The sequence below is a fragment of the Felis catus genome, chromosome B1 (assembly GCF_018350175.1).
Source record: "Felis catus isolate Fca126 chromosome B1, F.catus_Fca126_mat1.0, whole genome shotgun sequence".
Classification (NCBI taxonomy): domain Eukaryota; kingdom Metazoa; phylum Chordata; class Mammalia; order Carnivora; family Felidae; genus Felis; species Felis catus.
Genome location: NC_058371.1, coordinates 202,442,762 through 202,467,877, shown reverse-complemented (window position 1 = coordinate 202,467,877; position 25,116 = coordinate 202,442,762). Strand labels below are relative to the sequence as shown.

Genomic DNA, 25,116 nt, shown 5'->3' with positions numbered 1-25,116 from the left:
CACCCCCCTGAAAAAACTGAGGCTCAAGGGGGCTGTGGGCCCCGAGCTTGGGCGTGGAGTACCCTGAGGCCGGAGAACGGCTGCTTGTGGCATCCTCGTCCGCCGCGAAGGACAGCCCCCGGGACCGCGCAGGGCAAGGGCTGAGCTGCTTTCGGAGACCCTGAGCTGGCCTCGCAGGGCGGCGGGGCTGAGACCCTGGCAGCTCAGCACAGCCCTGGGGACACCCACCTCGGGGTGTCTCTGCAGGCCTTAAATGAAGGTCTGTCCTTACAGACTTCCCAGAGGAGCTCCTCCCCTCGGTGGAAGGGGGGAGGGCGCGGCTGGGGTCTGATCACGGCCCCTGTCTGGGAATTACATTAAAAAATATTTTTTTAACATTTATTTATTTTTGAGAGACAGAGAGAGAGCATGAGCGGGGGAGGGACAGAGAGGGAGACACAGAATCCGAAGCGGGCTCCAGGCTCCGAGCTGTCAGCACAGAGCCCGACGTGGGGCTTGAACCCACGAACCGTGGAGGGCTCTCTGCCCTCCACCTTGTTTCTGGTTTTAGGAAGAGGAAATAAAAGTGAGATTTCCACTGAAACGTGTGCCAGGCAGGCCAGGCTGGGCACTCCCCACCCCCCACCCCCCACCGCCGCTGGCCTCCTCCGCTAACCGTGGGCTCAGAAACAGCCAACAAAACATGGGCTCCCTGGATGCCAAGGCTGCTGCTGGCCTTGAACTTGGGCCCCCTGTGGCGGCGATCTCGTCCTTGATGGATTCTGGGTCTCGGGGACGCTGTTCTTCCGTGGCTACGTCCTGGGTCACAGAGCTTGGGTGAGAAGGACGCTGGGGCCTCGGGACCCCTCCCGCACCGTGTTTTTCGTAGGGATGGTGTGAGGATGCAGGGCGGTCCTAAGGGGGAAAGCGCCCATTCGCACACCTCGGCCGAGAAGGGTGTTCCTTCGAGCCAGTTCCCGAAGTGTCCTCAAGGTGGTGCTGTTGGGACAGGACCCGCTCCTCCAGCCCCTGCGTGGCTTCTGCTCTTTAAGCTTTCAGAATAAATTAGCTTTAGGTGCCTACCTCCTCTGCGCTGCAGAATCCAGCAAATCTGGTTTATTTAGAGATTCGGGTCCAAGAAGCTGTTTTGTTTTAGCACGTCCTCCCCTGGCCCCGGGAACGTAATGTAAGGCGATTTGGACCCTCGCTGTTTCTGGACGCATTTATTCGGGAGTTACTTTCCGGCCGGTTCTGCAAACCACTGTCGCTGTGCCGCGAGCCGCTGGGGGCACTGTGGGCTGAGGACCAGGCCCCACCTTGCACGCGGCGGCCGCTGGTTTCCGCCTGCAGCGGGGACGCGGTACAACCTGTTCCGCCTCCCACCTCGTGACCCCCGCCAGACTGGTCCTTTTGGGGTGCCCCACAGAAGCCGGAAGCTTCACCCGTCAGGAAGAATGGTAAGCACGGGGGCTGCGGGCACTGGGTGAGGTGAGAGACCCGCCAGGAGGCCGGACCACACCCCTGGGGGCCGGCGGAGGGGTGAGGGCGCAGGGGACGGCCGGGGGGGGGGCGCGGCGCGTCGGGCTTGCTGTCAGCCTGAGGGGCGCGCACGTGGACAGAGGCTTCTATCTGAGGGGCGCAGGCAGGACTGGACCCCGCCCCACCCCCTCAGGCATGAAGCTTTCAGGAAAGCTGCCATCACCCGACACTCCTCGACGGCACGGGTTTCGGGTGTTGTGTGAAGTCAGGTAAGCGGCACATCCGACCTGATGGGCCCAGGAGCCCAGCAATCCAGCGCGCCCTCCCCGCCACCAAGGGGTTCCCCTCCCTGCCCACCCCTGCGTGTCCGATCCACACGGCTGTCCCCAGGCAGACTCCGGCCAGCCTCGCGTGGGCTCAGCCCAAGGAGGGAGCCCCGGGGAGAAGCCAGCCGCAGGAGCCACGTGCACGGGGGAGACGGGGTCCCAAGCACGCGGCCGTAGGGTGACTCGTCTGACGCACTGGAAACGGGGTCTTGTCGAGGAAGGGAGCGGATCTCTGGGCCCACGGCTCCTCTCCAGACACACGCAGTGGCCTGGACGGCCAGCCTGCCTCAGCCCCAAGTGTGCGCACCGGCCCGGATCTCTCCTCTTCCTCGGAGCCAGCGGGCTCTCACACACCGTTGCTCACACAAGCTGGGACCCGGTTTGCGAGGCCCAACGTTTCTGTTCATCCTCACGAGTGTGAGTAAAGGGGACGGCAGGAGCAGGAAAAGAGGTGGTGAGCGATCTTGTGTGGTAGTGAGTTCCCTGTTAGGAGAGGTGTGCGAGCAGCAGGTGGATGACCCATTATAATGGAAGATTCTACAGTGAGCCGTTGTTCGGGACCCCCCCCCCTGAATTAATTTTCCAGGATGATGTCCAGGCGTGGCTTAAAGCCCGCTTTCTGGCTTGCCTCACCCAGGCCCAGAGAGCAAACGACGGGTGTCCCCGGTGAGTGTGGAGGGACCCCGGCCCAAGCTGCTGCACTGGGGGCTGGTGAGGACGTAGGTGGTGTCGTGGGCTGAATAACGTCCCCCAGAGACGGCAGTCCTAATCCCAGAAAACACACACGTGACCTTGGGTGCGAAAAGGGTCTTTGTAGCTGCGATTAGTCGAGGATGTGGAGATTATCCAGGATTACCCACATGGGCCTTAAATGCAATTACACGTCTGCTAATAAACGGGAGACAGAGATCACACACACACACACACACACACACACACACAGGGAAGACAGAGGCAGAGGGGGGGCAGGGCGGCCACAAGCCCATCACTGCCTAGAGCCCCAGAGGAGCACGACCGTGTGGACACCTGATTTCGGCCCAGCAACACCGATGTCGGACTTCCGACCCCCTGGACTCTGAGACAATCCATTTCTGTTGTTTTAAGCGGCCCAGTTTGTGATTTAGTAGCGTGGCCAGGGCCGGGTGCCCCCACAGGAATGCTGGTGGCTGGTGGGGGGGGGGGGAGCTCGCAGCCCCACGGAGCTCGGGCGGGGCCAGGGAGGAAACCCGAGCCTCCTCTCCTTCAAAATCTTTGTGACACTTGAGGTATCAAGCTTCTGCCAAGGGCGGAGCGGATGGATGTTCCGAGCAGGCCCTGCAGGGAGACGCGGCACGGTGGGAGAGCATCTCGGACGAGGAGCTGACGTCGGTAGGGTCTCCCGGGGTCGAGCCTCCAGTCCCGGCCGAACCGTCTGGAGCAGCCCAGGCTGGAGGGCAGAGGATGACAGAAGGACTGGGAAGTGATTCCACTCTCAATTCGCCCCTCCGTCGGGCAAGAAGACTCACTGGACCGGGGCAGCGGGGTGAGTGGGGTGCTGACTGCCTCTCCCCGGGGGGGGGGGGCTCGGAGCCTTGGGCCAGGGGCTAGGAGGCTGGGGGGCAGCGGTGCCTGCTGATGACAATGTCACTGATCGGGGCTCGAGGGGGCGAGCGTGGGGTGGGCGGTCCGGGCTCAGAGGGGGCAGGAGGAGGGAGAAGGTATAATCTCATCAGCGCACAGCAGCTGTGTGCGCTGGCTGGACTCCAAATGCAGTGCTCCCTTTCCGGGTCTAAACTGCCCGTCCACCCACAAGGGGGCCCGGTGGGGAGTGACGAAGGCGAGGGGCAGGGACAGTCCCTCACCTTAGGTGCCGCTGTATGCCCATTCGTCTGGCAAAAAAAAGAAAGAAAGAAAAAGGAGGTATGCGGCCTGTCGGCAGGGGTGCGGAGGAGAGGCGCCCCGTTCGGGGCTGGTGCAGGTGTGAGGCGCGGCAGCCGGCTGGAAAAGCAGGGTGGAAAAGTGTATCAGTGGCACACGCACGTGCTCCTGGGCCCCTGAGTCCTGCTGCGGGGTTTTGTCCCATAGAAACAGAGGGAGCCACACCTAAGGGGACAGGGACACGCTCCCGCGGGAGAGGACGCAAACCCAGCGTCCCGTGAAGGCGGACACTAGGTCAACGCCGCGGAAAGGAAGACGGGGGAGAGTGCGGCCCACCCGCCACGGGATGGGCGCAGCCGCCACACGGGTGACAGCCTTGCCGCGCACGAAGTCAGGCCCCGGACGGAGCCCGCGTTGAGCAGCGACTCCGAAACCCTAAGGCCTCTGCCGTTGCCGCCACGCACGCCTGTGTCTCCGCGGGTCTGTGTGGGGTTGAGTGGGTCCGGGGGGGAGGGGGGAGGTGCTCCGAGGTGGGCGGCGTGGGTTTGCAGGGGCACAAGGTGTGGGGGGCGGACACTGAGGGCGACCACGGCAGAATGCACGTGAGCCCCAGGCCGCGCGAGGGCGCAAGGGGCACAGACAGGGCGTCCACCTGTGCGTGCAAGGGACAGATGTGTGGGTGCGGGGGTGGGGGGCGTGCTGTGACAGTGGCCGTGTGGAGGCGTGGAGGGGTGTGCAGATGCGTGAGGGTGTATGGGGAGAGGTGTGCGTGTGGGTAGGCACTTGTCTGTGAGTGTGGGGGGCGGACGGGGGTGAGAGTGGGTGTGCATGCGTGTTATACGTGTTTGTAGATTACGTGAGCGTGTACGAGTAGGTGCATGGGTATGAGGGTGTGTGTGTGCGTGTGTGAGGCTGTGGATGTGTGACGGGAGCAGATTGAGTGTGTAGGCGTGTGTGGGGGGGCGTGGGTGTGTGAGGGGTGTGTGTGCGTGTGTGAGGGGTGGGGGCGAGTGTGCGGGGCGTGGCTGGAAGTGAGCGGGGGACGTGGGGGGTGGCCGTGCGCCCGAAGGGGCGCAGGAGAAGCCGGGGGGCCGCCGAGCCCTAGGGGCGGGTCTCGGGGTGGCGGGTGTCCAGATGGCCCGCATTATCTCCTTTACATCATCGCGGACTTTTCACATTTCCAGATCCTCCGTGCCGGGCATGTATTATTTATACGATACGAAAGTTCTTCTGCGGTGGAAAGAGATTGGGGTGAGGGCCCCAGAGGGCCGGGGGAGCGGGGCGGGCGCCTTGCCTGGGCCGGGGGGGCCCTCGGGGACGCCTCATCCGTGTGGCCCAGGGGCCGGCCTCGGGGGGGCTCCCTCGGCCCCTGCTTCCCTGGGTCGGGGGCTCGGGGCCCAGACAGTCCTGACTTCGCCGGCCCCCTCCGCCCCCCCCCGGGTCCCCCGACCTCTCCCCCACACCGTCCCCCCCCATTCCACCGCGGGGTGGCCCCGGCAGGATGACCCTCACCACTCTTCCCCCCCCAGGGGATCACTCTGGGACGTCTTTCTCCATTTCTTTGTTTAAATTCAGCAATGCTCGCACCTGGCACAAAACCCAAATTGCGCCAAGGTACAAGCAGTATGACACTGTCCCGCCCTCGTCTCCGGGAGGGAGCGTCACCCAAGCCCCCCCCCCCCCGTGCGTCCCTTCCCACAAACACCAAGGCTGTACTCACCCGGGGGCTGCTGGAACTCGGGGCCACACGCTGGGGGGGCTCAGGACGGCAGAGAGCGACTGTCCCTCAGCTCTGGAGTCCAGAAGTCCGAGATGGGGGTGTCCGGGGGCCGCGCTCCCCGGAAGGCTCCCGGTGGGGTGTGGGCCCAGTCCTCCAGTCCTCCCTGTGCCGCCCCTGTGCGTCTGCCTCTTCAGCGTGCTCTTTCTAGAAGGACACCAGGATCAGAGGCTCGGCGACTCCAGTGTGACGTCATCTTAATTACGCCTGCCCCCAAACCTCAGGACTCTGTCCCCAGCTCGGGTCACATTCTGAGGCACTGGGGGTTAAGGCTTCAACACAGGAATTTCGGGGGGACGCGATTTAGCCCCTCACAGAAGCGGGCGCAGGGGAGTATAAGCGAACATACCTTATGTGGGGGTGTGTGTGTATATGGACCTCGTGGTACTTGCCCCCCCCAATTTCTCACCTTCTGTGCTCTGGCTTGCTTCCTTCCCCCCCACTCCCGCAGGTGGGGGTCCGCAATCGAGAGCACCCCCTTCTATCCCAGGCTGCAGGAGGAGGCAGCGTGGCGAGGAATCACCGTACTATTTACATAGCCAGCTCCCCACGTGGGCTCTCGGTGGTTCTCCATCGTGGCCTGTGGCAGTGAGTTACCTCCGGGTGGTCCACGGCCCTGCCCACGGTCTTTCTGGGGGAGGGGGGGTTGTGAGCGTCGTGAGGTCACACGTATGAAGCCCCAGACGGGGGCCTGCCCACAGCTGGGGCTCCGGGAAGTACTCGCTGAACCCGCTGGGCTGGGCGTGGGACCCACTACTGTGTGTGGGGAGGGTGAGGGGTGGGGCCCTGCGGCAGGGACACCGAGCAGTGTAGGGGGACGTTCCTGGGAAGAGGCTCCAGCTGGCACCCTGCACGGGGGTGGGCCACAAACGCGGCCTGCTGGGCCATCCCTTCCAGGACCAAAAGGGGCGAGCCCGCCAGACCGTGGGGTTCCCACGCTGGCGCTGGCCGGCTGAGGTTTCCAGAAACTCGCCCCCCCCCCAGCGCCTGGGAAGAGGTTCCCCACACTGTGGTCCCCGCCCTTATTCCAGACTCATTTCTCCAAGTCACTTCCGATCAAGGTCACGGGCAGCCCAAGCTGTCTGAGGGTCCCCAGCGGCTGGGAGGTAACTCTGAGCACAAGTCTGCTCCATTGAGGAAACCAAGCCCCGCTTCCCCTGCACGGTCCCCTTCATACTGGACCCAGACGTGCCTGCCCCCCTGAGCCTCAGAGACCACAGCGTCGCAGGTCTTTATTGAGGGAGGAACCGGCAGCATCCCGCCAGGTGCAACTACGCAACACGTCATCACGCTCCAGAACAGTCCTGACATGTCCATCCAAGGGGTGTTTTCTGGAGCAGCAGTTTTGGAGACTGTGTCTCCGGCCCCAGGGAGCCCGGTTATGCGCATTTCCCGGGGGAGAAAGTGCTTTTCGCTGGGTCCCGGAGGTGGGCGCTCTGCAGGGCTGGGACCCAAATTCTCACATGGCCCTGAAATGCGCTGAGAAAAAAAAAAAAAAAAACAACCTGACGGGTGGATGGAGGGCCGGATAGACGGGCAGATGTGGAAAAGCAAACGTGCTAACGGGAAGAATCTAGATGTAGGCGTTTGGGTGTTCTCTGGCCAATTCTTTCAACTTTCCCACGTTTGAAAGTTTTCAGAATAAAACGTTGGGGAGAAAACATACCGCCTCGTGAGTGAGAGTTATCAGCAAGGTCCAGGGTTCGGGGGCGTCTGCTCTGGGGCGGGGGGGGGGGAGACGTGGGAATCAGGTGGGCGCTCACCCCAAGAGAGGACAGGACGGGACGCGGCCACCAAGCCTGGGGTAGGGGTGAGCAGAGGGGGCCGGCCCGGCTCCGGCCCAGGCGGGTGCTCCCCGCAAAGGCCCTGACGGTTGGAGATGGAGGTGCCTCTTCGCACGGCTCCCCATTCCCAGGGGGGCTCTGTCAGGGCCGCTGACCCCGCCAAGGGGACAGGGGTTGGCACATCTTTTCATCTGGCCCCTCTCACGCGAGCTGTCAGTGGGAAGGGCTGGGCCCCTTCCGGGCGCTTCCGTGGGGAGGGGGTGTCTTCAGGACTGGCTGTTGGCGGGGTGATGCTGGCACCCCCCTGCTCCACGGGCTACGGTGCCCAGGACGCCATCTTGCTCCTCCCACCCCTGCTCTCCCCTCCCCCCACTCCCTCCTCCTTCCCCCCTGCTCCTTCTCCCTCTCCCACCCCGGGGAGGGGAACTCTGGGAACCCTCCCCTTGACGCCTTACAAAATTAGCTTCCTCTTTCGAGTGCTTCAAACGGGGGACTTTCGCAAGGACGGATGTGGCTCGAGCCTCAAACGCAGCCCGAATAATTTTCAGACATTTGGTCTTTCTGAGAGCAAACATTTGGATTACGCACCAAAGACCTGCCTGTGCCATGATCTCCCCCACCAGCCCCTCGCGGTGGACTCCGTTATCCTCGCTTCCCAGCAGGGGTGTCGGGGGCAGGGTCGGGCCCATGGCCAAGGAGGGGGGCTCAGCAGCTGAGCTCAGTGCCTGACTGCGCATCCGGACAGCTGCAAGGACACTTCGCGCTGGCTGTGATGTGGGGAGCAGACCATCTGACAGGCCGGTAAGGAGGCACTGGGGCTCTGCCCGCGGCCCCACTCGGGCCCCCCCGCACCCGCTGACGGACCCTGGAGACGGGGCCCCTCGGCACGACCGCTGCCCTCACTCGGACCCTCCCTTGGGCTTGGCCATCTCTCATCCACTCTGCCATCACTTCCAGCCTACTCCTATGGCTCTGCTTTAGCCCTGACACCTCCCTGGTTATACAACCTTCACTGGCTCCCTGTTGCTCTGCAAACTAAGAACCCTATGCTCTAGCTCTCTGCACACAGGCCCTCTCAACTGTAACCCATCCCCGCTCTCTCCTCCCCGGCAGCAGGTCCCCCTTCACACCCCTGCCCCTGGTGTGCAGCGACCTCATGCTAGCAATAACCAGAGAACTGCTACCTAAAACAACCTGGCTCCCCCCCTCCCACACGTCACAGGGCCACACACGAAAGTCGGGTACAAGCAAGTGCTGGTGAGGGCAGGGACACCGGGAGGGCTGCTCCGAACCGTCTTTCTGAGGTGCTGAGTGATGGCGCATCTGTCCAGACCCTCACCGGGGAGCGCCATCCGGGGCCACGCACCCCTACACCACTCTCAGAAAGACAGGCAGGTCTGCCCCTCCCCGTGATACGCAGGATGGCGGGAGGGCTGGCTCTCCACCCCTCTCCTTCTCCCTCCCCTGCACCTCCTCCCTCCTCCTTCCCCCTCCCCCTCGCTCTCCCCTCCCACACCCCTCTCCCTCCCCCTCAGCCCCTCCACGTTGGGTCTGGGAACCCAAGTGGCGTGGAAGCCAGGTCTCGTGGAGGAGACCCAGCCTCAGCCCCAGATAAATGAGCCACCGGGCTTCAGATGCGTCTGTTTAAGTCTTCGAGTGTTCCCGCCAAGGCCCCAACATCATGCACAGGAGGCAAGGCATCCCAAGCCCCGGACCCCACATGGTTGTTGTATACCCCTAAGTTTCGGGGAAGTGTGTGATGCAGCCATAATAACCGAGACAAGGCGGCACGGCGGCTGGGTCGGTACCCAGTGATTTACAAATCCGTGCCACGCGGATCGGCACGGATCTCAAACTTCTACCTTCAGGGGGGGAAATAAGGGACAGGGGAGATACACAAGAGCACGGGGTGGGGGTGCGGCGGGCATGAGGGTGAGCTAAGGCCAAAGGGATAGGGGTGAGCGAGGACGGAAGCACAAGTAAGACGAACTGTAATTCAAAAGTGGACATTCCCGGGGTGCCCGGGGGCTCAGTCGCTTAAGCATCCGACTTCGGCTCAGGTCCTGACCTCGCAGTTTGTGAGTTCGAGCCCCTGCGTCAGGCTCCGTGCTGACAGCTCCGAGCCTGAGCCTGGAGCCTGCTTGGGATTCTGTGTCTCTGCCCCTTCCCCACTCACGTTCTTCTCTCCCTCTCTCAAAAGTAAGTAAACATTAAAAAAATTTTAAGTGGACATTCCCTGAAATTATTCCAACCCCCCCCCCCCAAATAGCTTATTAAGACCAAACAAAGCAGGTGGAGACCGGCTGCAGGTTGCTGACTCCCGATGGGACCTTCCGGGATTATTCCCACGACCGCGTCTCTGCCTTGCAGGGCACCGTTGGCGACCGGCTCTGAGCTAGGCACTTGGGACACAGGTGCCAGGGCACAGCCCCTGCTCACTGTCCAGCTGAGAAGGCCACCTGGCGTCCTCTAGGACGGTTTGCTGGGATCCCACCGTGGTCCCACTGCACAGGGGAGAGAGAGAGAGAGAGACCCAGAGGGGGGAAGGAAGGACGGGAATGGCCAGAGAAGACATAACCGGGGGCGGCTGCGGGGTGCCTCACAGACACGGAGACACAGGCACGCTCCACTTTTGTGCCCCAGGAGTCTCTCTGCCCAGAGCCTGCCCACAGGGGATGGCAAACGTGAGAACCTGGGCTCAGGGCCCTAGGCGGTGGCGGCAGTCTCCAGACAGCGCCCCCAGGGACGAGTGCCGGAGACCATCCGGGCCGGAGAAGGGCCAGCCCCTCGGAGCTGCCCGCGGGTCTGAACGCACACAGCCTCGGTGGTGGCGATCCCCGGTTCCCGCCTCTGCAGACGGTCCTGTCTCAGAACTGGCCTCTCCTCCCACCTCCATGCAGGGCTGCCCTCCGCTCCGGCTCCGGCTCTGGGACCGGCCCTGTGCACAGCGGCGGGAGGCCTGGGCAAGCGCTACGCGGCGGGCGACCTCTCGCCTCCCTGGCCGACCCCACGGCCCAGCGGCGACCATCTGCGGCTCTGCACTGCCCGCCTCGCGCGCTGGGGCTCCGCCGTCACCGTTGTCGTGACCGTCTCGGGGACCCGGCGCCGGGCGCCCCAGCCGCTGCCCCGTGCCCGCGTCAGGGAAACACCCTCGGCAACCTCCACAAGGCCCGTGTGGGAGACACGAGAAGGCCCACGGTCCTCCGCTCGCCTTCAGCCCGTCCCCGACCCGGCGGTGCGGCAGAGGCAGGGTGGGGGGGGGGGCGACCCTGGCAAGAGAGCACTGAGGCTTGGGTCCCCCGCCTGGGCGCACCCAGCCCTCCTCCCAACAGCCTGTCACCGCGGGGCGCTGACTCCCAGAGGTTCACAAGAAACAGGATGTGAGGCGAGGCACCCCCCGCCCCTGCCCCGGGCCACACAACTGGAGAGCAGAGAGAACTGAACCCAGACTCCGGAGGAAGCCCCCCACGCTTGGAAATCATGGCAGTGAGGGCACCAGCCTCTCAGGCTTGAGGTTCGAGAAGTGGGCTGAAGGAGGGCCCAGGACAGCTCCCCTAAAGTGGGTGGTTACGTCCCCACAGCCATTGTCTTCTTATCTGGGCACCTCTCGGGCCTCAGTTTCCCCGACTCTCAGAAATGCCCTCTGATTAGACCCTGTGGTCAGCTCCCACCCACCCGGCTGGCACTTCTCTTCCCAAACGACTGGGGTTGCCAGCTCTCCCCTTGGCTCAGCCCCTTCCGGCTCGACCCCTTGGAGTCTCCCTGACCCCGGGAGCCCCCAGAGTGTAATACTTGGAGACCCCAGCTCTCTCCACTCTTGCACAGCGTCCTCATCTACAAAAAGGGGGGAAGAGCCCCTCGTCTCCTTGTCTGCCTCCAGGCTGGGGAGAGCCCCTGTCACCGCCAGGCTTTGCCCCTTCTGGGGCCCGATGTGAAGGCCAGAGAAGATGGGCCCGGCATCTGGTTCCTGAGGCTTCAGAAACCCCCTAACCCCCCAGAGGTCCTTCCCATCAGCCGCGGGGAGAAAACCGGGAGCTGGTGAGACGGGCCAGGGCAAGCCGGCTCCTGCAGGCACTCCAGAAAAGGCACACGGGTGCGCAGCGTTTCACCTCCGCGGCTGCAGGCCGGCAGAATCCCGCGGGCTACGCCTCGTCCGGGCCACTCCGCTCCCCCGTCCGACCCCAGGCCCCGAACGCCGGAATTCAGGCCTGCGAGAGCCACTTACCACACGGTGTGGTCTCTCCTCGTCTCGCCTCTGTTTTCCCCTCTGGAAAATGGGGTTGATGCTCCCGGCCGCCGTGGCTGATCTGAAACTCGGAGCGCCGGGAGCCGGCCTGCAGCCGTCCCGGGAGAACGCGGGCAGCACGCGGTTGGACAGGGGCCACCCCGGCTGGCACTGGGAGGCGGGATGTAGCTCTCTCTCGGAGAAAACCCGCGTCCGGTGAAGCCGGCTCCACCCGCGCGACCGCGCTGCGACCCGGTGGCTGGGCCGTCACCTGCTCCCGGGCGGAGCTGACACAGCCCCGAGGTGGCGGCGTGGCCCGGGACGCATTTCTGTCGCCGCGCTCCCCGCTGCAGGAACCGGAGGAGACTCCCCACGGGTTCAGAGTCTAGAAACGGAGGCTCCGTGAGGGATGGGGCCTGCCCCCCCAAGACCTGAGCGGCCAGGGGCACTGGCTCTCGCCCCCACCCCCTTCCTAAGGCCCGAGCCTCTCGGGGAGCGGGACGGCGGGGACCCGCTCTCCGGGAGCGGGACCTCGGGCGCGCAGCGGGCGGGGCCACAGGAGTGGGGGTGGGGGCGAACACCTCCTTACGCTCTGAGGCTGAGCCCGGGAACGAGAGGGTTCCATGCACCCCCCCCCCCGGGGCACTGAAAACACTTTATTACGCGTGGGCACCGAAACCGGTCGCAGCCTCGCAGCCCTGAAGCCGGCTGTGGCCCGGCCTCTGGCGGTGCTTGGAAGTCGCGGGGTCTTCACGCCCCGCTCGCACGCGCACCTCCCCACGCGCGCACACCCGCACATACCACACTCGCGAGCGCGCGCACACTCACTCACGCCCGGCGCAGCGCTCGCCCCGCCGCGAGGCAATTACGGCCGTGGCCGGGCGCTGATTGGCCAGCACGGCTCTCTCCGGGGCCCCGCGGCCAATGGGCTGCCGCCCGGCCGAGGCCACGCCCCCTCCCACCGCCCGGCGCGGGGGCGGCGCGGGCCCGGGCGGCGGATCACGCGGGGCCCGCCTGGCCTCGACCCCCGGCCCGGGCTCCCCGCGGCCGCCCCCACCCCACCCCACCCCACCCCCGCTTCGGCCGCGCGACCGCCCGCGCGCCCGGGTCCCGGCGGCGTCTCCGGGCCGCGGCCGCGCTCGGGGGCCCCACCCCACGCGGCCCCCCCACCCCGGCGACCCGCCCGGCCCGCGCCGCCCCGCCCCCGCTGGCCCCTCCCCCGCCCCTCCCCGCCCCCAGCGGGGCCGGCCCGGGCGGCGACCAGAGCGGCGACGTGAAAGGCGAGCGAGGCGGCTGCCCGGCCGGCTGTCGGCGCGCACCCGCTCCCGGCCCAGCCCAGCCCCGCGCCGAGGCCGCCGCCCGCCGCCCGCCCGCCCGCCGGGGCCCGACGCCAGCGCTCCCGGCGGCGGCTGCAGGGCCCGGCCCGCGCGTGCGCCGGGGGAGCCGCGCGCCCCTGTCCCCAGCGGGGCCCGGGACCCCGAGGAGCCCGGCAGAGCCCGACGGGCCCGCGGCCGCGATGCCGGACGAGCTGACGGAGCCCGGGCGCGCCACGCCGGCCCGCGCCTCCTCCTTCCTCATCGAGAACCTGCTGGCGGCCGAGGCCAAGGGCGCCCGGCGCGCGGCCCAGGGCGCCGGCGGCCGCGAGGACGAGGAGGAGGACGACGACGACCCGGAGGACGAGGACGCGGAGCAGGCGCGGCGGCGGCGGCTGCAGCGGCGGCGGCAGCTGCGCGCGGGCGCGGGGCCCGGCGGGGAGGCGCGGGCGCGGGCGCTGCTCGGGCCCGGCGCGTTGGGCCTCGGTCCCCGGCCGCCCCCCGGGCCCGGGCCGCCCTACGCTCTGGGCTGCGGCGGCGCGACGCGCTGGTACCCTCGGGCGCACGGCGGCTACGGAGGCGGCCTCAGTCCGGACAGTGAGTGAGGGCGCCGGGAGGGGTGGGCCGGGCGGTGTGCTCGGGGACTTTGGGTCCGTCGGAGGCCTTTCTGGGCCACCCTCCTTCTTGTGTGCAGCGGGGCCCCAGCGGAGCCCCTGGTGGGGGCGGGTTTGGGGGCCCACTCCCTGGGTCAGGGTCCCCGTGCGGGGAGAAGGCTTTGCAGGGCTCGGGCTTCACCCATCGCCAGACTCTGCGGGTCCCAGGGAGGCTGGAGAGCCCGCGGAGAGGAGTCTGGGGACCGGGGACACCAGGCAGTGGACGAAGAGCGAGGGAAGCGGGGTGGAGAAGGAGGGAGAAAGAAAGCACAGGTTGGATGGGAGAAGAGGGAAGGACGGAGGAAGAAGGAGAGGGGTGTGGGGAGAGGGGAGCCCGGAGAAGGGAAGTCGTAACAGCAGAACCCTCCGGCTTCGGAGGAAAGACGGGAGGGCAGCAAAAGAAGGGAAGACAAGCAGAGCCGGAAGGGGCAACGTGAAGGGGGCTGGAGCAGAGGGAGCCACTGACTGGGGGTGGGGGGGTGGGTGCTGGACACACGGGCAGGAGCATCTGTGCCCCCACTGCCCCATCTCCTCAGAGGGAGCCGCAGACAGGGCCTGGGCTGCTTGGGCCTTGGCCTTGGTCCTCCCGGGCACCATGGCCGCAGCTGTGCCAGGCAAGAAGGCGCCCCTTCTGAAGCCCCCAGTCCCACTCCTCTCTCTTCCTTTGCTCCCCCTCCCCCTCCACGTCTTTGTTCCCCGCTGAGGGCTCAGAGGCTGGGAGTGGGGGTTCTCAGCCCCAGAGCCACTCATCCCCCCCCCCCCCAGTCCTTGCTCCTCTCCCCGGGGTCACTGCCCCCGCGGGGACCTGCCCTTTGGAGGAACACCCCTGGGAGGAACACCAGGAAGGAAGTCATTCCAACTCTGGCCCCCAGGCTTGGCCAGCACCCCACACACCATAAAGCCAGCTGTGGGCTCTTACAGGCTCTTGCTCCGAAATCCATTAGTGTGTGCTGGGGGGTAGGCGGGCCAGACCCCTCTCACCTCTTGGATAAAGCCCCTCTCTGGAGTGGGAGAGACCGTTTTGCAAAGGGACCCACCTCTCAGAGCCCATACCCAGAAAGTCTGAGGTCCCCACCCCTCTCACTTACGCTGGACCAGGTCTCAGCGGTTTCCCTGAAATCAGGTGACCAAATTTAGTGCCCGTCCGTGAGTGTTTCTGAAAAGATCTGGCAGGGTGAAACGTGTCCCCCAGCTTGCCCCAGAGTTTCATCTCCGCCTACGGCCCCGGTGGCAGCTCCAGGAGACGTGGTTCCCCATTTCGTGCGATGCGGGTTAGGGTCCAGGTTTCCCACCGGGGCTGGCAGGCCTGGCCGGGTGTCTTGTAGCGACGGGGCCTCTGTGAGCCTGGGGGCTTGGGGTGTCGGGGGAGGGGGGTGGCGGCAGAGGCTCCACTATCTAGGGGCACACAGCCTGGAACCCCACTCCTTGTTAGCACCGAGAAAGCTCACAACACCGGGTTGGCCAGGGGCACACGCAGACCTGCACACCTCTGTGAGCACAGGGGTATGGCCAAGCACACACATGAGCCCAGCAGTGTTTGCGCGCCTTAGAGACGCTCACGTTGCCGCCACACCGCTGTCTTCCCAGGGCTGGCGGGGCCACACTTCGCTTAGACTGCCCCCCTGCCACGCCTTGGCACGGGAGCCTCAGGCCCAGGGGAGGCGGAGGACGAAGCGGCCTGGGCCCGGCTGGGACCCCGCAGGCTGGCCGCTGCCGATTTCCAGCCGGCCTGAATTCTGGACAAGCGCCTGGGCCCCCGGGGCGACCCCTCACCTGGGAGGGACCACCCCTTGTCAGCCCTGGGGGGCATCTCCTTGTGGGAGTTTGGGTGAAGCTCAGAATTTGCAGCGTGAGCTCAGAAACCCTGTGGCCTTCTGTGACCCCGAAGCCACAGGCTTGGGGTGCCATGCAGCTGCTGGGTGTTTGGGCAGAGCCCCATTTGTCTGTGCTCCCTTTGAGCACGACTGGGGGGAGGGCGGGCGTGGCTGTCTCTGTGGGCACTTGGGTGAGGGGTACAGGAAATGGGGAGTGGCCCGCCAGCGTCACCTGGAGTCTGGGGGATCGTCTGCTTTCGTTCGTTCTCGGTCTTGGGACGTTTCTGTGCAGGCGGGAAGGGGAGCGCTGCGTCAGTTTCTGAGTGGTCGGGGAGGGGTCACTGCAAGTCTGCTTCTGTGTCTGGGATGCGTGGTGCGGGCCTGGGTGCTGGGCAGTCAGGGAACCCGTGTGTTTTCCAGTGCGTAGGCGCCTCGGAAGGACATCTCTGCTCCAGCCCTGTTGTGCCTGCCAGGCCTTTCCGTGGTTCAGCGCGGAGGGAGCCAGTGGTTACGGGAGTCGCTCTCTTTTTTGCGTTTCTGCCTGCGTTTTTGTGTTTCTTTTTCTCCCTTTTTTTTTTTTTCCTCGTCTTTCCTCTGTCTTCCCTTGTGGGTGTGCACTCGTGAGGGACAGTGAGCCGGCCAGCCTGCTGGTCTTCGAGCTCACCTCCTCCCGGCTCTGTCCGCACCCCCTGGGTGAGAGCCGCGGGCCCGGTGCCGGGTGCAGGGCCCTGCGCAGGGAGTGCTTCCCTGCCTGCAGCTGCGGGCGAGCCCGTGGGGGGAGGAGCCGGCCGCAGAGACTGGGTCTGGGCGTCAGCCCCGGAACCGACCGTGTGCCCCTCTCTCCCCTGCAGCCAGCGACCGGGACTCACCGGAGACGGGCGAGGACATGGGCCGCGCCGAGGGCGCCTGGCAGCGGGGCCCCGGGCCGGGAGCGGTGCAGCGAGAGGCGGCGGAGTTGGCGGCGCGGGGCCCGGCGGCCGGCGCGGAGGAGGCGGCGCAGCTGGCCGAGGCCCCGGCCGCGGCGGGCGAGGGGCGCGGCGGTGGCGTCGGCGTGGGCGGCGGTCGCAAGAAGAAGACGCGCACGGTCTTCTCGCGCAGCCAGGTCTTCCAGCTCGAGTCCACCTTCGACCTGAAGCGCTACCTGAGCAGCGCGGAGCGCGCCGGCCTCGCCGCCTCCCTGCAGCTCACCGAGACGCAGGTCAAGATCTGGTTCCAGAACCGCCGCAACAAGTGGAAGCGGCAGCTGGCGGCCGAGCTGGAGGCGGCCAGCCTGTCCCCGCCGGGCGCGCAGCGCCTGGTCCGCGTGCCGGTGCTGTACCACGAGAGCCCCCCGGCCGCGGCCGCCCCCGGGCCCCCCGCCGCCGCGCTGCCCTTCCCGCTGGCGCCCGCCGCGCCCGCGCCGCCCCCGCCGCTGCTCGGCTTCTCCGGGGCCCTCGCCTACCCGCTGGCCGCCTTCCCGGCGGCCGCCTCCGTGCCCTTCCTTCGGGCGCAGATGCCCGGCCTGGTGTGAGCCCCACGCGCTGGGCCCACTCCGGGTGGCCGCCGGGGACCCCTGGGGCGCACCCGCGAAGCGTGGAGGGGGGCCGGGGCGCTCCGAGGGCCCCTCTGCCCCCCCCCCACCCCCCCCCGTGGCAGGCTGCCGCCCTGGCCCGAGTCCTGTCCCAAGCTCGTGCAGAATGTAACAGGGGCGTCTTCGACCGTGGCTCCCAAATAGGCCGGATCCCTGGCAGGGAAGAGGGCATCACCGAGAGGCAGTGCGCCCGGCAGGCGGCCCGGAGCCCCACAGGCCAGGCCTCAGCCGCTCGCAGCCAGCGCGGGCCCAGTCCGAAGCAGGCAAACGGGCTGTCAAAGGTGCTTGGAAGCCACCGCTCCCCGTCTCGCCGCCCCCCTCCCCCAACACAAACGTCCCTTCCCAGGACTGCGCGGAGCCCAGAGGCAGGCCTCAGGAGGACTGTGATCAGCCTCACCGCCTCGCCGGTGGGCCCAGCAGAGGGGAGCCCCCGGGAGAGCGCCCATGTGCAGGGGCCGGGGAGAAGACCCCGCCAGGTGGCCCTTCCGCCAGACTGTGTGCTCTGCGCCCCGGGGCGGACGGGAGCTCCTCTCCCGGCGGCGGCCTCCCGTTCTCGTGGCGAAGACTTTTTAAAAAACGAATCTACTTATTTCGTAACGGAATAAAAGGGACGTTTTCTGGACGCTTTCTGCCGCTGTGTGGTCCCTGGGGCGGGGCCCCCTCGGAAGCGCCTGTCCCTCCTTCCTGGAGCTCTTTCCAATTCGGGAGCCCAGGTCTGGGAACTTCCCCCGGACAGGAGGCCCAGCAGGACCCCAGGTGGGGAGGACGAGGGGACCGAGCGTCCTGTGTCCCACGGTCCCGGGGCCTCCACAGAACCCGAAGCCATGAGTGGAAGCACCCGCTGGCACCCCCCTTTGGCACAAGCAGCTGCCAGCTATGTGGGTCCCACATCCGAGTCCCCGTCCTGCACTAGCGCCGAGAGTCACCGTCACGGCTGGCATACCCGCTCTTCTTTCGGCCCAAACAAAACACAGTCCCAGCAAGGTCAGGGGGCAAATGTGGCTCTCCAGCTTCCTGTCCCCCTGGGCCATCCGCAGGCTCTGGCAAGCTGGGGACTGAGCTGATGGGCTCTGAACAAAGCTTATTCCAATAGCCTGCATTACGGTGGCCGCCAGCCTCCAGCACCCCCCCCAAGACCGGATTTCGGGGTGAATACAGGGTCCCCTGTGAGGGTGTTTGGGAGGGTCACTTCTGTAACAGAGTCCGGTCCCCTTGAAAACCTGTCTCTGTCCCTCAGCTTCAGCCTCCCGGGTTGAGACGCACAGCATCCGGGCCACACTAGGGGCTCCGTGTTCTCCCTCCGCGGAGGCAACAGACGGCCCGGGAGAAGGCGCCGCCGGGGTCTTCCCTGGGCTGGCAGTCCATCTGTCTGTCTACCCCTGCCATCCAGCTCCCGGCCCCCAGCTCCCAGTGCCCTGAGGCTGGGTCCCAGAAAGTGGGGCCTCCTGCAGGGGCAGCCAGTGCCCCCTCTGGGTCTGTGCCTTGGGGCTCGTGGTGCCTGCAGAGCCTAAGGGGGTGGTGGGCGTCAGGAGACACTCCGGGGTCCCTCGCCCAGCGCAGCCCCTGCCCCCCAGGTGCATTCCCAGCTGCCTCCCGAGCCCCCTGCAGCCCTTCCTGGGCTGACTCTCCTCTGGCTTAGCGTGGGGAAGCTGTCCACACTGCTTTTCTCCAAACTAGGTTTCATTTCAACTTTGGGAGGGACTTCCAGGATCCGCTTCAAGAAAACAAATTTGCTGCTAGTTATTTTCAAAGGCCGGTTCCCGGTCAGCGGCCACAGGGGGCAGTGGGGGGCAGGAAGCCCCTAGCAGCCGCTGCAAAGGCAGCACAGACCATCTCTCCATCTCCCCTCCTTCCCCCTCCCATCCTGCCCGCTGCAGGCCTCTGCACTCCTGCCTCAGGCTCCCCCTGGGGTCCCTGCCCTCTCTTCTTCTCTTGCTTTTGTGGTGGCCTCTTGAAGCCAGTGGACCCATGGCTGCCAGTCCTGCAAAGGATGCGACCAGCCTTCCGCCCGGCAGACCCAGCCGCACCACAGAGGCCTCGGGGCCGTGCTCTTTCCCTAAACACGCCAGGCCGGCACCGGGCGGGTTCTGGCGCTCCTCACGGCACCCTGTCCGTGGTATAGAGAGGAAATGGTTCTCAGGGACCGCCAAGGTCAGGGGACTTTCAGATCTCAAATGCTACAAGTCAGAGGGGTTATCAGCGCGATGCAACCTGCCACCCTTGGATTTGACTGTTTGTGGCTGGCGTGGTCCGTCCGAAGGTGCTCACCACTGGGCCATGTTGGTCGGAACCACAGTCCCAGCGGGGGTGGGGGGGGTGGGGGGGAGGGAGAGGAGAGTGCAGGTGCCCCGCGTCCAGAACCTCCCCTCTGCCCACCAGGAAGCAAGAGCCTCCACCTGGTCACCCAGCCTCCCGCTGTCGCAGCCGCGAATGCAGTGCATTCAGAGAGAAGGGCTGTGTCTTTCCCCGGAACAGTCAAAGGTTGAGCTGTCGAGAGGCTCCCTTGCCTGTGGGCCCTTCCTCTGGACGGAGGAAGCCGGGAGGTGGAAAGAGGGGCTGCGCGCTGGCTGTGCGGGAAGGGCCGGGAGCCAGGAGCCCGACAGACAGTGGATCCGAGCCGGGGTGAGGCCGGCTGGGCTCCGGGAAGCTGGCTCTACCCCATAGCGACCGGCATCCTGGGTGTCACAGCGAGGGTGGCACAAGCCAGTGGCGAACCGCAGGCAGCCCAGGAAGCGCGGGACCAGGCTGGGGAGGCACCTGGCCCGAAGCTCCAGCAGCATCCATCACCTGGGCTCGTGGGCTCTGCTCCTGGCAGAAGACGGATGCCTTCGACCCCTTCCTGCCATACCTGCCTCCCCCTCTTCCGGAACCCCCCACCTCACTTTCTCCTTAAAGTGAGGCCCGATTCCTGCCACACTGGGCCGCCCGGGGCTCCGGCTGGCAGAGTCCCTGAGCCCAGGCAGGGCCAGCAGGGTCCGGACACCTGGCCCCGCCCCACTCGCTCAGTGACCTTGGACAAATCCCTTCTCTTCTCCGAGGCCTGTTTCCTCTTGGCAGACCTGTGTGAGGAGGGTGGTCTGTAACCTGTAAAGGCGTAGCTTTCTCTGAGCTGCGCAGGGTCAAGGTTCCCCAGGCCACAGGGGCGCTCTCCTCCGGCATCTGGGGCCTATGCTGCTGTGGGACTGGGGGAGTGACCCACGCCGTCCGCCCCTCTCGGCCCCCTGCCTGGGCCCTACAAGAGCTACTCGGAGAACCAGAACCCACCCCCCCCACCCCCGACCCCCGGGCGCGCCAGGACCTCGGAAGGGGCATCGGGAAATTCTACTAGAGGCTTGGGTGGTTCCTTGGGTCAAAGGCAAGTGTGGAGTTGCCACCTATGTGCCATCCACATAGAGCCAGACCTGCCGGAAGCAGAAGCACCTGCCCTGTTTCTCCCCAGATAGTTGCCCTGTGTGACCCACGTGCCCGGCCACGCCAGGCCCCCTCCCCCAGAGCCCCGGTGAGGGCGTGGTGAGCACGGTGGCAATGCCCTCCTGGTGGGCGGTTCCCCACCCCCTGCACTTGGAACCCTGCCTTTGTCCTCCCCCACCCCCCCCCCCCAGTGCCTCCCACTCATCCCCTTCGGACCCTTCTCATCAGGTCAGAGGTGGCCTGTGGCCTCCCCGCCTCCCCGCAAGCCTGGCCTGGCCACGTGGGAGGTTTCCCAGCACTCGGCTACCCAGAAGGGGCAGGGAACTGGTCGGCTGGGGTCAAGAGGGAGGCAGCAAGAGCCTGGTCTGTCTCTCGTTCCCGTGTCTGTAGGTGTCTCCCTCCCACGCATCCTGAGTGGCTTTCTGGCCCCATCGAGCAATTCTCAGAAGGGGAAATTAGGTTCCAAGAGGGGCAGAGATGCTGGGGCAGGGACCCCAAGAGGTCACTCAGCCATGGGGCCCTTCAACTTTCTTCCTTCCACCTTGTGCTAGGAGCTCAGCTGCCCACCCCTGGGGCTCCGCACTGGGGTTCCCGCTCCCTGCTTGGGCGAATACTCGGGCGGCATCCGATCTGCCTTCCTACCGGTCCGAATCATCCGGATAATTCCCTTTGGCCACTCTGCCCCTCCAGTGGCCAGGGCGGGCGACCACCAAGCTGCCTGCCTATGGAGAGGTGGGGCGGGGGGGGGGGTCCCACTGGGCAGTGGGGTCTGGCCTCCTTCCATCCTTTGGCCAGAAGCAGTGCTGGACTCCGTGATCCGAGCCGGGTCCCCAAGGTGGTTCGCCCTGCAGGCCGTCTGCCCTGTCGGGGAGAGGGGGACGGCCCCTCCCAGGTGGACTGAAAGGGGTCTATCCTGTTGTGACAGTGCTGAGCTCTGAATCTGGACGGACCCGTGAGACAAAGGCTCGAAGAAAGAAATCAAGAGCCTGGACGTAGCATGTGGCTTCGCCACCGCCTGGCGTGCCCGGTGGTGCCGCCCTCACCCGCTTCCCAAACCGCTGGCCTCCGTTTTTGTTGGCTTAATTTTTTTTATTATTATTATTAAAGGAGTAGTGCTTTTTACTGATTATCTGGAAGTCGCAGTAAAGTTGACACACAGTATGTTGTCTGCATTTTCATCCTCAAAAGTCAACCGCCTCCGAGTGCACGGCCACGTTGTGGATTTCTTGTGAGGTGGCAGACAGCCGAACGTTGAATTTTAAAAAGTTCTTCCCGGTTAAGGCTGCGCTTACGTGTTTACCAATGAATGCCGTGACGCCCGCGTTTGCTTACAAATATCGCAACCGAATAAACAAAGTAATTACACAGGAGAAAGGAAAGCCAGGACAGACAGCGCTGGGTTGGTCCGGGAGTCCGTGATCGTTAACCGCCGGGTGGGGACCTGGGGGCTCTTTTTAAGGCTTTTCCTCTACTTTGTTTTACATTTGAAACCTTCCAGATAAAAGTGCTTTCAGAAGTGACGATCGGGGAAACATCACAGGGATGTGCCCCGGGTCCTGGGTCCGCTTCCCTCGCAGGCCCGTTTTCATCCCGTCAGGGGTCTGACCTCGGTCCGCTCACACCCTGGGCGCTGTCCCCCCTTGCTTGCTGCGAACGGGCACTTAAAAACCCGGGCGCTCGATCTCTGCAAGCGTTTCGGACTCAAACCGTCCTCTTTCTCCGCGAAGGCCTCCCTGCCTCCACCCCTCCCCACTCGTCCCGGGGCCCCTCCGGTTCCCCACCGGCGCGCGGGATCACCTCCGCGGGGAGGCCTCCGAGTCCAGCGCTGGACGCAGCAGGGCGGCAGGATCGCTGGCGCCGCCCTTGGACCGCAACCTCCAGCGGCCTGTGCCGCCCGGGCCCGACCCCGCCGCGGGTTTGGGAGACTGAGCCCCGCTGCGTTCCCTCCGGTCCGCGTTGGTGTCGTGGGTTTCCCGGTGCTTTCTTGGCGCTCTCGGCGTCCCTGGGACCACAGCGCTCCAGACTCTGGCAGAGTTGGGTTGGGTGGCCCATGGCTGGGCAGGAGACACCCCCCCTCCCCATGAGCCTGGGGCTCCATCCCGCGAGACAGACCAGTCCTCAGGGTGCGCCCCATCCCCTGTGAGGGCATCAGCTCCCGGATCCCCGGGGGTGTGAGGGTCCAGGCGGCAGGCCCCAGCAGCGGCCGGTGGGGAGCCGGGGAGGTGTCCGCAGGGGCTTCCGAGGTTTGGGCGCCCCCTCCGCGAATTGCGGGTCTCCCCGAGGTCTCGCCAACCCCCCGGGGAGCTGGGTCCAGCGGGAGTTGCTGACCCCCACGACCCCGGCGGTGCCTCCCGGGCTCTCCGCCCGCCCGACCGCGCGCTTCCCTCCTCGCTCGATTCCCCGATTTAGTCGGCCTCGGCCTCTGCGTCTCTCGCCTTTCCCTCCCCGCTCCTCCCAGCAGCGCCAGGATTCGGCCCTCGCGTCCTTCCCCGCGGACCGCGCGCGGGCCCCGCTTTGTTCCATTCCCCCTCTCCGGGAGGTGGTTCCTCCCCCCTTCTGATCGGCCCCGGCGGGGGTCGGGGAGGCCGGGGCCCCCTGAAACGTGCTCGCTCTTTGCGGAGACGTCTCCTCGACCTAGGCCGTTGGAAGCGCGCACGGATTCCGACCCGCCGGGGCCTGCGTCGCCCGGGTCGGGCTGCGGGGAGTCGGCTTCGCCATTTCGCTTCCGGACCCCGCCGGGCCTCTCCGGCCGGGCTCGTCGCCTCTCCGGGCCCGAGCGTCCCTCGGGGCTGCCCGAGCTGGGAGGGGAGGGACCGGCAGCGGCGCCAGCTCCCGGGACCCGGCGGACGCCCCGCGCGGAGCGGCCCCTACCCCTCCCCGGCCGCGGGCACCCCGGCCGCCCCGCGGTCCTCCCGGGTGCCCCGCCCCCTCCCCGCAGCCCTTCCGGCCCCGCCCCCACCCTGCCCGCCGGCGCCCGCGCCCCCTCCCGGCCCCCCAGCCCCGCTCACCTGGCGTCTCGGTGGCGTCTCCGAGTCTGGCTCGGCCTTCGGGCCCCGCCCCTCGGTTCTCACCTCGCCCCTTCCCGCTCCCCTCTCCCCCCGCCCGTTCCTTTCCCCCTCGGGCCCGGCGCTCGCGTTCAGAGAAGCGCCGCGAGCTCACGCTTCAGGGCAGGGGCTGGGGCCGGGGAGGAGGGAAGTGCCCGAGCCCGCCCGGGACCCGGGAGGCTTCTGGGAGGAGGCGGCATTAAACCCGAGGGCTGGAGAGGGGTGAAGCCCGGGGTGTGCCGCAGGTGGGGAGCTGGCGGTTCGCCCCGAGGCTCGGCTCTTGGGGGAGGGGGGCGGCCCCACCCCAGTCTGCCGTCTGGCTCTCGGGCCTGGCCTCCCCCCCTCCCATTCTGCCCTCCCGGAAGGATGGGGCGCACAGTTCAGATCGCCGGCCGCTGTCCCGCCTTCACGCGCGTCCGCGTGCCTTTGGGAAACTCGCTTCACTCCCTGAGCTCAGCTCGCCCATCCGTGGCACCGCCGGGATGCTCAACCCACTTGGCCTGGGCGCAGAGAGCCTCAAGTGGACCCAGCCGCCGTTCACACACACACACACACACACACACACACACACACACACACGGCCACGCGGCGCGCCCCTGAGGGTGCCCACGCGACCGGCCCCCGCAGGCCGGCGCACGCATGCGCAACAGCCGCGCACGAACACGGCCGCACCCCCCAACCCCGCAGGCACCGTCAGCGCCGCCGTCGGCCCCGCCGGCCTCCGAGCCTCCACTCTCCGGGGCACCCAAATCTTCGGCCCTTTGGGCCCAGCCGCCAGCAGAGACCCAGCGTGTCCCAGAGCCTGCCTGCCCGCCCCCCCCCCCCATCCAAGGACGACTGAGCCTCTAGTCCCAAACACACCCCTCGCTGCAGAAATCCCGTTCCCAGAAGTGGACGCGGACCCTGGGCCAAAGCCTTAAGACGCCGGGCCCTGCTCCGCCCGCTGCAGAGGGGTAGACGGCCCCTTAAGCCCGCCCCCCCTTGCACTGGGGCTTTCTTTCATCTGGGAGCTGACCGAGCACGTCACCCGAAGTGCCTCAGACACCCCCACGACGACCTGGGGGTGACGCCCCCATTTTACGAGGAAGATCGGGGTAGCGGTGCAACCCCGGATCCCACAGGCCGCGTTGCAGGGGAAGGCAGAGAGCTGCGTTCAACTCGGGAACGGGGAGGGCCGGCCCCCCGCCCACCCCCCTGGCCCAGGTTGGGGCGAGCGGGTGGGGGAGAGCGGCTCATCACCTCAGAAGGTCTCGGTCCTCCAGCCCGGCCCCCCTCGACCTTCCTCAAGACTCCCCCTCTTCCAGTAGGACTTCCCTTCCCTATGTGGGTCCCTACGTGGGGGTTCTCGGGCGGCCCCTCTGTATCCCAGCCTGTACCCCAGAGGCCGCCCAGGGCAGCGTGCCTCCCTCGGAGCGTTCTGATCCCCGAGGATTCAAGCCGTTTCTGTAGATGGGGCCGCTTAAAAGGATTCCGTTCTCGGGGCGCCTGGGTGGCTCGGGTGGTTAAGCCGCGGGTTCTTGATTTTGGCTCAGGCCATGATCTCATGGTTTGTGAAACCGAACCCCGCCACCGGCCTGTCGTTCTCTCGCCCTCTCTCTGCCCCTCCCCTCCTCTCAAAATAAATAAACATTTAAAGAAAAAAAAAAAAAAGCAAGCTTTAAAAATACTCCATTCTCCGGGCAGGTGACAGCCCCTGGGTCACCTCCCCAGCAAAGCGCCGGCCCCTGAAAGGCACTCTGGCCAGTCTGTGTCGCCTCCTGTTGGAATGGTACAGATAAACCCCATGTGGCCCCAGGAAAGGCAGAGGCGGGCTCCTGGGCTGCTCGGAAGCAGAAGCCAGCCACCTCCCTGCCCTCCCCCCTCCCCGCCCCCCCTCTGCTCCTC

The 25,116-nt window shown here is 66.4% G+C and overlaps 1 protein-coding gene and 2 long non-coding RNA genes across 8 annotated transcripts; 2 read left to right on the top strand and 1 right to left on the bottom strand.

Moving 5' to 3' along the window:
* Nucleotides 1–643: 643 nt before the first annotated feature.
* Nucleotides 644–7,081, top strand: LOC123385187. Of its 3 annotated transcripts, XR_006597373.1 has the most exons (7): nt 644–1,436; nt 1,652–1,727; nt 1,849–3,306; nt 3,849–4,121; nt 4,826–4,892; nt 5,870–6,006; nt 6,450–7,081. It is a non-coding gene; the product is annotated as an uncharacterized LOC123385187 (long non-coding RNA). The 3 variants fall into 3 exon arrangements; XR_006597372.1 differs by having other exon boundaries at nt 1,652–3,306; nt 6,465–7,081; XR_006597371.1 differs by having other exon boundaries at nt 1,652–3,306.
* LOC123385188 lies at nt 2,577–12,327 on the bottom strand. Of its 4 annotated transcripts, XR_006597375.1 has the most exons (6): nt 11,428–12,327; nt 5,362–5,565; nt 5,154–5,228; nt 4,799–4,871; nt 3,626–3,761; nt 2,577–3,210 (listed from the first exon to the last, which is right to left on the bottom strand). It is a non-coding gene; the product is annotated as an uncharacterized LOC123385188 (long non-coding RNA). The 4 variants fall into 4 exon arrangements; XR_006597377.1 differs by lacking the exon at nt 5,154–5,228 and having other exon boundaries at nt 11,428–12,326; XR_006597376.1 differs by lacking the exon at nt 4,799–4,871 and having other exon boundaries at nt 11,428–12,325.
* A 505-nt stretch (nt 12,328–12,832) lies between these two features.
* On the top strand, nt 12,833–16,844 carry HMX1 (H6 family homeobox 1). Its single transcript, XM_023253341.2, has 2 exons — nt 12,833–13,337; nt 16,059–16,844. Exons 1-2 carry the CDS (start codon nt 12,944–12,946, stop codon nt 16,715–16,717), a joined length of 1,053 nt encoding a protein of 350 aa, XP_023109109.2. The 5' UTR covers nt 12,833–12,943; the 3' UTR covers nt 16,718–16,844.
* The last annotated feature ends 8,272 nt before the right edge of the window (nt 16,845–25,116 follow it).

Excerpts from the sequence above, each read along its gene's own strand:
- HMX1 (XM_023253341.2), top strand. The coding sequence starts at position 12,944 with ATGCCGGACGAGCTGACGGAGCCCGGGCGCGCCACGCCGGCCCGCGCC. Across the intron at positions 13,338-16,058 it reads AGGCGGCCTCAGTCCGGACA|CCAGCGACCGGGACTCACCG; the intron begins GTGAGTGAGGGC and ends TCTCCCCTGCAG.